Here is a 13,070-nt window from a genome sequence, read left to right as displayed (position 1 = left end):
GTAAACAAATGTAAATTAATCTTCTGAGATTCACTGGCTGCTTGGTGGCTTTTTACATACCCCAGAATTAATCAACTCCGTATTTTGGAATAATATATTTAGTAGAGATGTGATCATGAGAGAGAAACTGATGACAAGATCTTTGTTCCACCTACTTACTAAATTAATTATTTAACACAAAACTTTGGGGAATGCGGTGAACTGAGTACAGTAACTCATTTTTTTGTTACTACTTTGTATCTAGCAAATTATATCCAAATATAAACACTTCCATAGCAACCAAAAGATAAGCCTTGGTCACTTACATTAAGCCTCACTGCCTGTACCACTTAAATCTTTCTGCAGTCTTCTTGCACAACCAACCAAACCAAATAAAAATCAAAATGGTTTAATGTAATTTATTTGAAATGCTTCCAGAAAAGTTTAAGGCCATTATTAAAAAAAAAAAAAAAAAACAACAGGCAATACACACATTCATTCTTTCTTCTCTATCTGAACACTTTACATGCTTTTTTCTCTTTTTCAACATTTTGCTGAACAGCTTTCCTACTCCTTTTCTTTTGCAGATTTTTTCTTTCTCCCATCTTCACTGGCATACTCATTCAGTTCTAAAAATGAAGCAGTTGAAATAAATTACAAAGCCTGAAACAGAAAAGAAATTTGATTTTTTTTGAAAAACTATAAATACAGAAATATGTTCTATAGGGTAAAAATGCCATTTTTTTTAAAAATAAAAATACCTTGGTTTATATTGTTTATCATCTTGTCACACAGATTTCTGTAATGCATATCACCATATATATATGTAAGATACTTGACATAATACATTTTCTGTAAACTTGTAGAACACAAGAAAAATATTTTTGGCAATAACTTAAGTTTTTCTACTTTTGTTTTGACGAGTACTTTGCACAGGTTATCTTGTGTGATATCAAGAATCATTTAAATTTATTAATATATCATTTTCATAGCTTGCCACACAGCACTGGCATTATTTCTTATAATAAGAAATAAAATATCACCCAGGGATTCCTGAAAGTAACAGGATGTTTAGCTGTTTTAGACTGCATTTAAGTGACTCACCTGCTTCTCATTATAATGAGTAGATTAAATCAGCCACCAGAAAACACAGTAATATTTCCAATTACAGCATGAGATTAAATGCAATTAAAAAAACTTTTAAAACAGAACTTGAGGAAAAGAAAAAGGATGTAATACATCCTAAAGGAAAAACAATTCCCTTTTTGTTTAAACTTTCTCTACATAATCCCATGGGGTATTTGTAGAGCACCATTTATATAAAATCATCGCTTAGTTTTAAAAACCAACTACATGTAATTGTAAACAGACATTTACAGAAAATTAATTGTTTTAACATTAGTTTAGTGGTGTTTAAACCAACAGTGGAGGTCAGTGGAGTGCAAAATGCTGAAGAGGGCCTATTCACAAGCAAAAGCTCTTTTCCATTCTTATCCTGTTTGGGATAATATATTTATGGCACTGAAAGCAAACTACCAGCTTATTTACAAATACCCAGTATTCTCAGCATTTCATTTAATTCAGTGCTGGTTGTAGAGGTTTGGTTGGATTTTTTTATCAGTTGATTACTTTTAGCATTACATGCTTTGACAAACAAACCACATCACTGTGCTGACCACCTGAAATGTCCAGATTTTAGTAAGTTTGGTTGCTGGATTTTAGGACAGCGCTTTATTTTGAAAACTTAATCCCTAAAGAGTCCCTGGTTCCATGGCCTGCTGTTTACAGTTCTTGTTGATTTAATATCACAAGAGTTCAGACAGGTTACTGCAAGATAGTTTTCTTTTTTTTCTAAGAAACTATTTTTTCCTTCCACGCCTTTAAGAAAACTTATTATCTTAACACCCCGTCCTGAAACTCCATATTATGTCCACATCTTTAGCTGCCCCACTAAGGGGCAAATAAAGTACTTAAAATCAGGAAAAGTTATTTATGTAATGCATATATAAACAGTAGCTTAGAGATTCTGTTTACAGCAGGACATTGAGAATAACTGGTCAAGTACCTCTTTCATCCACCTTAGGTGTTTATGGAATATAATCACAGGACATGAGTTGCAAGAGATTCCAGCTTATACAGATGGGGCAGTCACAGTACTACACTCACAGGTACGAATACAAGAAGGACTGCATTGACATCATCACAAAAAATATTCTAAAAGTGCTTCTCCAAACGGTTCCATATATGGAATGCAAATACTGTACAGGTAGGAGACAGATTTTCTTCCACGAACTGTAAGTTTTTGTCAAACGTTGGTTTCTATTTGCTTTTCGTGTTCGCAAGAGTTCGTCTGTTCCATGCGCTCGCAGTCGCCGCTGACCTCGCTGGTGTCCATGCTACAGTCCGACTCACAGTCGGATTGGTCCATCTGCTCCAGGCTGGATTCTCCCAGGGGAACTCTGCGTCCATCCGGTGACAACAGAAAATGTGCTTCCGAGTTCAGCCCGCCAGCCTTGCCCGCACACGCCGCCTTCTCCTTGGCCTGGCGGATACAGTTCAGCCACTGCTGCTTGTTGAAGGAGTCATTGGCTTGGAGAGAGTGAGTCTGGCTTTGAGATCTGCTTTTGAAGCTGACTCTAAAGAAGTTTTTGACTGAAAAGGAACAATACACATCAAAACCTTGAATGCTTTGGCTGAATGGATTTTATAATCAAAGCTTATATTTAAGTAACGGAATCTGCGAAATATTTGCCTTAATGTGTTTTCCTGCCAATACCACGTCAGACCAAAGAGAAGAGTCTGGGTATCTCCTTGTTTTGTGGGTCAAGATCCCTGAACACCACACACTCATCTAATAATTTCATATTGCTGGATTAAATGATTTTGGTTCTGCCATGCATGAGCTATCCATAAAGCTTGATTGGAATCACCAGGATCAAGGCTTTTCCCACACTTCCAAGCCTCTCTTTCTACTTCTCTGCAAAGCAGATTTCCTTGTACCAGCCAGAGACTGCCTCATCTTTTCCATTCACTTCACTAATACAGTGGATATGTACAAAATCCCTCAAAGTTTTGATCAGGTACGTGAGATCCATGATGTCAAGTGAATTTGTTCAAGAGGACCCTTGTAATAAAACAAGCATCTTTATAATGAACTCAATTAGAAGGACATTAACATGAATAGCTGCAGTCTTGACACTGAGTGCTACAGTATCTGCCAGCTGAAAACTGGAATAGCAATCAATGCCTCCATAATACAAGGAAAGGCGTGATAGCTAAAGCTTAAGATTTCAAAATACACTTGCTTATAATTTTGCAGTTTTGCCACTACAGCCTGCATATTCTCCCCTTCTCCATTCAGTACAGAAGAAGGTACGTGGAGAAATTATCAATACAGTGAGCTTTGAGAAAGAATCTAAAAGAAACAAGTTACAACATAATAAACCAGTTTGAAACAAAAATCAAGATGCTGGATGATGTGAATTTTAGAGAGAACATTCTGATGTCTCATTGGCAGGTATCTTAAGGTTCTAATGATCCTACATAAGTAAATAAAAAGAGGTGTGGTCATACTTCTCTCGTTGTTGCTGAACGCACCGCGGATGGATCCACCCAACCGAACTTCTCCATCCTGCAAATCTTCCAGCACGAGCTCCCTGACGGGAATTGGCTGCCGGTAGAGCTGGTAGCAGAGCTGCTCGTTGTGGCTGATAGCTCGTGTAATCACCAGCACTTCTTCAAAGAGGAAGACATGCAGTTTCTGTTAAACAGTAATAAATAATAAAGCATTATTCCTTTTTTTAGAAAGTCATTAGACCAGATTTATTTAAACTCGAGCACGTTATAACCTTGAGCTTTCAACAGTTAAAAATAAATATCCCATTCTTCCCACTACATGGCACAACAGCATATAAGTATGTAAATACAACAACTTAAAAACTTCTAGAATGATTTTTCCTGTCCTCTTCTCAGTTTCTCATGTCATAATCCTTTCTGAGCTGAGGCCTTGAATCGTGCACAACATTTCAAAGCTGTCTCTATAGCAGCAGCATGCTTATACACATTCTTCTTTCTGACACTTACTTTAACTTTTCTCTACTGCCTCTGTTAATAAGAAAGAAGCAATCTTACTCATCCAGATATTTTTAGTGAACAATTAAAAGTGATTGTAAATTCACATGCTGCTCACAATCAGCTTCACCACAAGAAATATTCACTCTTTGAAGCTCAGAAAATTACTTTTGCTCCTAGGTGGCACAAGTCACCTGTTACCATCTTTACATTATGTTCCTCCTCACACTTTGCAATCTTCAGTGGCTTCCAATAATAAACAAGCTGAAATTTTAAATTCATTTCACTTGATATCAGGCACTGAAATAATTTGTTTTTCATTGCCAAAATTTGCTTCCCAATCATAAGTTCTTTGCTTCTATATCTAAATAAACACACTGCTTGCAAGTTTAAGACAGACAGAGCTTCAGATCCATTTAGCTCACTGTCCTATCTTCCAGTAGCTCATGTAATTATATAGTAATTATAGCAGAAATATTTCCCAATATGCCTTGGCAGTCTTTTGATATTGAAAATGCCCATCTTCATTCTATATTTTCACAACAGATGCCTCATTTTATATCCATGAATAGTCCAATTTTTTTACAACTTGTGCATCTCTTTACAGGACACATAATCCTACAAGTATTCCAATTTATTGGACTTACAGTTTATCCAGGATATTGTTAGGCCCCACAAGAGACAGAGATACATATAAGCTTATTATCACACTATACAGATATTTAACTGTATAGTTTTATTTTTATATATATATATATAAAAAACTTAACAAAAATGATCAGTGTTATATGTAACAGTTAATATTTACCAACTTCCTATATATTAGAGCATGAGGTTTCTCTGTGTATCCTCACAGCACTTTTAGCTGTCATTCAAAATGACGATACCTTTAAAAGCTATTTATGATAAAATTTTTATTCCTTACCACTCCCCTGTTGTTCTTCAGTTCACCATGACAACACAGAGCACGTGAATTATCAATCAATGAATCCCTTTGGCCTTCTTCAAGATAAATAAGTCTCTCTTTGTAATACTGGCATTCAGATTCCCCAGTCTTTATGTTGATTTCAGCCACTATGCCCTGAATTATATTTATCTACAGAAAGACAATGCAAACACAGGACCTTTAATTAGACAGTCCAATACTCAAGAGCTATCTCCTAGTAATCTGAATGGTAGCTACAAGAAAATACATTGTAACTTTCAGTATATTTTTCATTACCTTTTGCAGAGCAGTCCATAAAACTATTAATAGTAACAACAGAACTAAGCAGACTACAGGGTACAAAGACACTTCAGTTTGGCTTTATTATTGCTTCTCACTATGGCTTAAAAATCTGGCATTTATCTCTTTATATCAAAGCAAAATAGGCAGAATTAAGATAAACAGATATAAGAAATATAATCAGATATAAGAAATATAATCAGATGTATTTTTGTCAGCTGAAATGTGCCAATAAATGACACAGGACAAACAACCTACCTTAAAAATGTTTACTTAAAATAGATAATAATTCTCTGAAAACTGCTGCATCACATCAGAGAACAAGAAACAGAACTATCAAGATCCCTGTCCTGCAAAACATGCAACTAGCCCAAACTACTAAAATCTCAGCTGTTACTCATTATTAGTTATCCTCTGGAAACACCATAAATGAATTGTATTTTACAATTCCGCTATGTGCATATATCTACAGTTCTATTATTGAAGTAATAATTTTCTTGCCTTTTTACTTTAAAAAACGTTAAAAGGAAAGCTTTGCCTTTTCTATAAAAATATGCTCCTTATCTTGAACATCCTTATACTGTGCAGTCCTTCAGGACTTTGATACCAGTTTTTCTGAAACTTAAAATACAGTTCCTTAACTGAGTATGTGGATGTGGAGTTCTGGAGTTCTGGTGATTTTACTCAACTCTAACAGTGATCAGATGTTGCTCAGATCGATCAAATTCAATTAAATAACTGGAGCAGGGGGATGGGTCAAGACATACAGGCCCAAAGAGGTAATTCAAGAATCTGCTGATCCCAGGAGATTTATCAGGGATCAACTTGGCCCAGTTTGCTTAAAGCAGATGGCCAGCCAGGAAGACAAACATACTTCATAAGCCTTGGACAGTGTTAAGAGCCAACCACATACAGTCATTTCTGTTTCCTCATTTAACTTGGCAGATACACAATTTATGACATAAATCACTTCAAAGATCATCACAAACCTATGTAAGGCTATTGAAATATCGACAAAAATCGTTATTATATTTTCTGAAACAATAAAAAATACAAGTGTAGAAGGAAAGCATTTAAAACATTTTCTAGAAGATATCACCAGGCATTATCTAGGAAAGCAAACTTCAGAAATAACCAGAAGAATTCTTTGAGATATTTATGATTTTTGTTTGGGTCTTACAGAATATGCACAAGGGAAAACTGTATTTTATAGATTACATCTAAATGTGAGTATCCAAGCGCTGAATTTAAACCATACTTGTCCAATTTTACAACAGAGAAGTTAAGCTGGGCAAGGGATTTGAGGAAGGAATAGCAGAACAACAGTGGTGAGGTACATGTGTTTTGAAAGATGGATTTTCCAAAAAAAAGCAGAGCAGAGAAAAAATAAAATGTACAAAATATTAAAATGCAGGTAAATCATTAATTTTGTCTCAAAATGCTAATTTTACTTATATTTAAATACTATTCAAAAGCAGTAGGACAGTGATGATATTTATTCATTTCTTTACAAGTGTATTTCAAACAAATCTGCTACAGTGAACTTATTACTTGCAGATACACATTTGTGTGTATGTGTACATATTACTGAATTTAAAGTGTGTATGTATGTGTATATATATAGATATATACATATATGTGTGTGTGTATGTACATGAGAAAACAACAGAAGTCTTAGGAATATCTGAGTTGGATCCCTTTCAATTAATGAAGAAGTTTTAAAGCCTTGGATTTATTCCCTTGGTTTTACTTCAGAAAGCACAACACAAAGGAATTATGGAATTACAATTACAAATGAAAAATGGAATGAAAGTAAATTTCAGAGCACCTTTCCTACAGATGTTAATTACTAGATTCAGAGGTTATGTGAGATCTCAAGCCAGGGATCTCAAAGTTATCTGAATGATCTAAAATGTGAAAAGAAATCCCCACTTCACTTCACTTAGATTAGACTGGAAAACAACACTGAAGGGTAAATACAAAATGGACAAGGATCAGACAAGACCTGTGTAAAACACCTTCCATCCTGTCATTGTTTTTTAGTATCACTTTGCTATTGAAATAGGTTTTACCTGGGGGAGTGGTGCTAGATATTTCATGTATTAGTTTCAGGTGTACATATTAAGTATTTGCATATTTGTATTTTATGTAGCATCCCTTAATAATTCATTAATAAGCTAAAAGTGCTATATCTCCTAAAAAACCCAAACCCAACAGTAACTCACAGCTTCTTCAAGGTGCTGCTGATCTGGATGATCATTTGGTGTGTGTCTCAAAATTTCTCGGAGCAGCAATGGGTATTTAACCAAACGGCTTCTTGGGATGTCCAGGAAGTTCCAAAGGTCCAGTTTGCGGCTGAAAGGAGACTCCAAGCAGCGCTGCAGGAAATCCTGCACTCTGTGATCCTGCTTCTTGTGATCCAGTAAAGCTTTGGCTGCTACTTGATTGCTGCAGTAACTGTCATAGGAGTTCAGGCATGGAAGCTGAGGAAAGGAAGAAATTATTCTGCAGCTGAAGCAAAGCCCAGTTTGCTCTACTGAAAGTTTCAAGTGATTCAGGATGTCAGAAATTCATGGTGAGACTCTTTTAGCTGGAGATTTATCCACAATTCATTGATGATAGCATTTCCAACATATGTAAGTTTTACAAGGGTCCTTAAACCTTTTTCAAAATTTCAGTAATTTAGAAGCACTTGCTCATCTCTCAGTGCCTAAAGATCTCCAACACTATTTCAAAGCATTAAAAATATCAGTGACTTAAGACTGAGAACTACTTAATGCAGGCAATAGTTGAACACAGAGGCCTGATGTTAATTGTGAATGGAAATAAAAGCCTAGGAATGAGTACTCCCAAACCTGGCCTTTTTTAGATATGCAAAATTCTACAGTCAAACTTCTATTTTGCCCTCAAGAACCTTAACCAAACTAAGACGACAAAACTGTGCCTTAAATCTGAAAAAAAACCAAACAAACAAACTAACTTTGACAACTGGAACAGAATGACATTCAAAACTAACTGTAGGGTGCCCTTATACAATGTGACTTTTCAAGAAAACCAGAATACAAATGGGGGCAGATTCTAAAATGACCTACATGAGACAAACTCTAGTCTGCCTCTCCATTTTTGTTTAAAGTATATTAAATACAGCTTGTCTCCTGAAGAGCAAAAGCTTTAAAAACAACGTCCTAGTATAAATCTTCTCATGAAAAATCCCTAAAATCAGAAAGTATTCCATTATATCTCTAAATAGTTGCCCTACCTTTTAAAAAAATTCTGAGAATATATTTTTGACATGTTATGCTAGATATGAAAACGAATTTGTCTGATAAAAACTATGTTACAGCTCCAAGCTAAAGCCCCAAAACTGATCATGAACTCTGCCTTACCCAACCCACAAGGATGTGGCCAACGTGTTCTGTTGATCCATCAGGTTTCCTGATTTCTTGAAGTCGCCTAAGAAGATCTGATCATTAGAAAAAAAGAAGAGAAACCTCACTTAATAAAGCAAGTGACTTTAAATCTATGTGTAGTAGCAATGCAGACGAAGACTGTTTGAGTTTTACCTTCATGAAGAGGAATTAGGGAGTCCAGTGTTCCAAAAATTTGGTTCAACTCTTGCTCTGTCATTATGGAAAGCTTAAGCATTGGGTCATGATAAGCCTGAAAAGACAAAAAAGGGAGTTCTTTAATTAATATATCACTGGTAGTTGAAAAATTAATATTTAAAGTTCCCTGTAAGTAAAAACAGACCTAATGCTAAAAATATTTTGAAGTTTCATAACCATATATTAAAATTATCGATTTCATATTTAGGGGGGTGGGGAAAGCAGCACATTTAAGTGTTTCAGAAAGAATGGGAACATAGAAATAAGCTTTGGGTTTCTTCCTTCCCTTACTGTCTTAGCAATTATATAAAGCAAAAATTATTTTTAAAGTGTTATGAACCAATTAATACTGTTTGTTGTGTTTTGTGGTTTTGGGTTGTTTGGGGTTTTTTTAATAAACATACCTTTTTTGCCAACTTCAGATCTTCTATCAGGTCTTCTTCTCCTTTGGAAAGTTCAAAGATTGCCTGTAAAACAGACACAAGTATTCTAAAATATCTTTATTTAATCTATACTCCACTTACTGAATTGATGTTATATTTTGACCAGATGTAGCTGGTTCCTGGAATACAGCTCACTTATTTGGGCTGTATCAAGAGTCCTGGCTTCTGCCCCAAGACAGCAATGACTGTTACACTGTGCAAACAGTTTCTACAGTTTATTTTTCAATAAGCTGCCTTTGAAGTTCTCAATTACAGAAGTTATTTCCTATAAATTCTTGTACATTGTTAAAATTTGCACAAGAAATGCTTGGCACTACTGTTGTTTGATTTATGACTCAGTGCCTGAAGTATTCTCAGAGATTGTTATAAGCTTTGTTGATCCTACCCAAAATTTCTTTTGAAAATTAAAAAAGCTTGCTTCTGTAGGAGCTCTGTGTTGATTGCAATATGAACTATTTAGACTTTGTCATGTACTACACATTAAAACCACTGACATACTCTTTTTGTTTTGGAAGACATCTTTTGATCAGTATGTCATCTTTCTAGCACTGCAAACTTCCTCAAAGACAGTCTTTTCCAACAGGGGAAATGATGGTGCATTTCTGTGTGTATGCATCGCTTGCTGGATACCTGCTCCTGCTCATCTAGCATTGCTAGGACAACATGAAACACCAAAATATCAACCATGACCACAGAAAGTGTCACACAGAACAGGGACACACGTGCAGCCCCTCACAGGACAACAGGATCTCAGTCACTTCACATTTATGAAGGAAATATGACGAGCTGATTTTTATGAAGAATATATTCATCTAATATAGCTTGAATCCTAAAGACTAGGGATGGAATTCTGCTTCTAGTGGAGTGGTGACATTGCATTTAATTGCAGGAAAGCCTCAAGTGCCATCCCAACGCCTACTAGAATTCCCAGCTCCATACTTTACAGGCAACTTTCGAACACACAATTTATGGTTACAAAACAACACAGACCTCTTGCCTCTTGATTTCCTTGGCCGTGAGCATGTGATTGACACAGACATCGAAGGTCTCACTCCACAGTTTGCTGTCCCTCCGTTTGGTGCTGGCAGGGGGCACATTCCGAGCCCAGGGCCGGGGACTGAACAGATCCGGGCGACTGTCACTGCGGAAACTGATGGAACGCTGCGGACACAGGGAGGGATTGGGTTTATGGTTAGAACAGCTGCACTTGTCTTGTTTTCTAAGGAATTTATATACATAGTTCAGTACAATAAATATATTACCTAATATTAGTTTTTACTTTGAACTTCACAGAAGTTTTAGTACTGGGAATGTAAGAAAAATTATTTTAATACATCTTCCTGGAAGGCCAGTACCTCCAATTCCTGCAGTGAACTATGTCCATGTCCTGCCCTCAACATGTTCAAAACCTATGCAGTGCATTCATATACCATGCAACAAGACTGAACTACAGTGACAATGCAGAATGGTCCAACACACTAAATTAACATAACTGATCAGAGTTTCACTTCAGTAAACAGAAATTATTCATGCATTACACATATCTGCCTCATTAGATCCCTGATACTTAAAAATTTAGAATCAATGCAAATTTTAGAGAGTAAACTCTATGAATACTTTTTTGGTTAATTTTGAAAGAAAGAATTAATTGTTACACAGATCCTCAGGAAAGCTAAGACAGCAAAATCTGGCAGATAAACTTGTCTTGTGCATCAACTGAAAGTCAACAGAATTGTTGGGTTTAATTAATTTTGAGGGGTGGGAGTGTTCAAAGATGTCTGTACCGAAAAACAGTAGGTCCTACACCTCGAGGATATCAGATGAAAGTGTGCATTACATTAAACACAGATTACAGGTTTAAGAAAAAAAAAACTTTTCTCGGTTGGGCAGAAAGAGGGTTCATAAAGGAGATTTCCCTTCAAAACCTTTCCTTTTACCTTACTAAGTGTCTCAATACCTGAAAGCATCACTTTTGGTTTTTAACTGTTAATCATCAAGGATTTGCTAGGTATCATCATTACAGATATGTCCATAAGAGGATTAAATAATTAGTGCCGTAATGCTCTAACTGACCAAACTGGTTTTGATACATGGAGAAACCCTCTCAACTGGTAACATCCTGCCTCTTCAGATGTATGGATCAGGAAACTAATCCACATAGAAAGGTGTGAAATGGGTAGCTGACTGAAATGAGAAGAACAAACTGTTCCTTAAAGTTATGTCAATATTCAGATATTAATGTTTTTGACAAGCAACAAGCCAAGTTCTTTTCACACCATTTGCTCCTACTTTACTTCTCAGCAGCTGAAGAACTACATTAACAATCAGTGCTAGCAGATAGCAAACTGTTAAATAATCACTATTGGTTCTACTACTGTGGAATCTTTATTAGAACTTCTGGAGCCTCTAAACTCCACCAATGGGTACCAGCATCTCTGTATCTACTATGTGGTCTGGTCCTAAAATTCAATAAAGTCAATTTTAAGAGAGACTTGAGAGTTGTTTGCCTGTAGACTCTTAAAAAGAGTTCAGGCTAAGGATGGATACTTCATGCTCTTACTGTGCTTATTTTGAAAAGATTCCTTTCTTCCTTCATTAAAATTAGAGGCTTCTTTTTGAGGTCTTACCTCTGAAATGCCTTAACTATTTCACATAGTTGAAATACCCTACACTTTTGTTGTCATTTAAAATGTGCCTTACATAACAGAATCATCTTTCAACTGCCTTGGGTAAGAATATTTAAAACAAAATAAATTCTCTTCATTTCCAGGTTGAAAGCACCACATACAAAGCATAAGACTTAAAATTCTCCTCTGAAGAGCCCAAAAAATGCAAACAGTGCCTATAAAAACAGTATGTTTTTACAATATCAGAAGACATATTATATAAATAAAACCCATGCCTTTTCAAAGAAGCCATTCTGAATCCCACTTGGAATTGACAAACCCCTTAAAAATAAGCACACACACACACACAAACCTTTCAAAACTTTGCAAGTCAGGTGCTAGTCTTCCTTCAAGAGTTAAGAAGGCACAGAAACACCTGTGAAATTGCATGTAATTTACACTTGTTATAATAAGGAATCATGGAACCTGCTATATTCACAGGCAAACCAGGGAAAAGAGGCAGGTGCATTGCATCCATAAATCACCAGGAGAATGCAACTAAGCAGAACATTCCATGCCCCAAGGTGGAATGCCCCTTTCCATGCATTCCCATATGCATCTTCCAGTAGATTGCTCCTTTGTGGTGGTGTTCTCCTAAAGGAATGTTTTATGTTGAATGAAGAAAGCACTTGTCATGAACAGCACCAGACAGACGGATTTTTAAAGTAAATGCCTCGATTTTGAAACCTTTTGACAATGTCTTGTATCATGCTATAAAATGGCACACAGCCATAACAGCAAACTCATATCACACAGTGCTTTGAGAAAAGTAATGTAAGGGGCACAGGACTGAGGTTATTTATTTAATGGAACAGAGCCCGAAAGTGAAGTTCTACCAAAAAGTTTTAAAAACAAGTACTCTGATGGTGTCTTTGGTTGGTACTTGCCAAGAAGGGAAAAGAAAAAAAAAAAGAAAAGAAAAATCAGTCATGTGATAGAATCCCATGAAGGAACTGCAGGAATGTCAAAACAGCACTTCTACATCTACAGTCTTTTAAAAATATTTTCCTAGTTTCTGGCTTCCTTAAAAAACATGTCCCAGACACTCTTTAAAAATTATGGCCATCTGTGGTGATTAAAA

At 35.9% G+C, this 13,070-nt stretch overlaps 1 protein-coding gene across 3 annotated transcripts in view; it reads right to left on the bottom strand.

Annotated features, from left to right (window-relative positions):
* Window positions 1-141: 141 nt before the first annotated feature.
* ARHGEF3 (Rho guanine nucleotide exchange factor 3) overlaps window positions 142-13,070 on the bottom strand; it is a 114,423-nt gene continuing 101,494 nt past the window's right edge. For 2 of the 3 annotated variants that reach the window (XM_032699280.1, XM_032699281.1), the window contains 8 exons: window positions 10,314-10,484; window positions 9,285-9,347; window positions 8,839-8,935; window positions 8,662-8,738; window positions 7,501-7,758; window positions 4,976-5,146; window positions 3,553-3,739; window positions 142-2,631 (listed from right to left, as the gene is read on the bottom strand). In XM_032699280.1, coding sequence (XP_032555171.1) covers window positions 2,285-2,631; window positions 3,553-3,739; window positions 4,976-5,146; window positions 7,501-7,758; window positions 8,662-8,738; window positions 8,839-8,935; window positions 9,285-9,347; window positions 10,314-10,484 — 1,371 coding nt within the window. In that variant the 3' untranslated portion in view covers window positions 142-2,284. The remainder of the gene's footprint in view (window positions 2,632-3,552; window positions 3,740-4,975; window positions 5,147-7,500; window positions 7,759-8,661; window positions 8,739-8,838; window positions 8,936-9,284; window positions 9,348-10,313; window positions 10,485-13,070) is intronic. The other variant, XM_032699279.1, reaches the window with a different exon arrangement.

Source organism: Chiroxiphia lanceolata, chromosome 11, assembly GCF_009829145.1.
Source record: "Chiroxiphia lanceolata isolate bChiLan1 chromosome 11, bChiLan1.pri, whole genome shotgun sequence".
NCBI lineage: Eukaryota > Metazoa > Chordata > Aves > Passeriformes > Pipridae > Chiroxiphia > Chiroxiphia lanceolata.
This window is presented reverse-complemented; position numbering and strand designations above follow the sequence as displayed.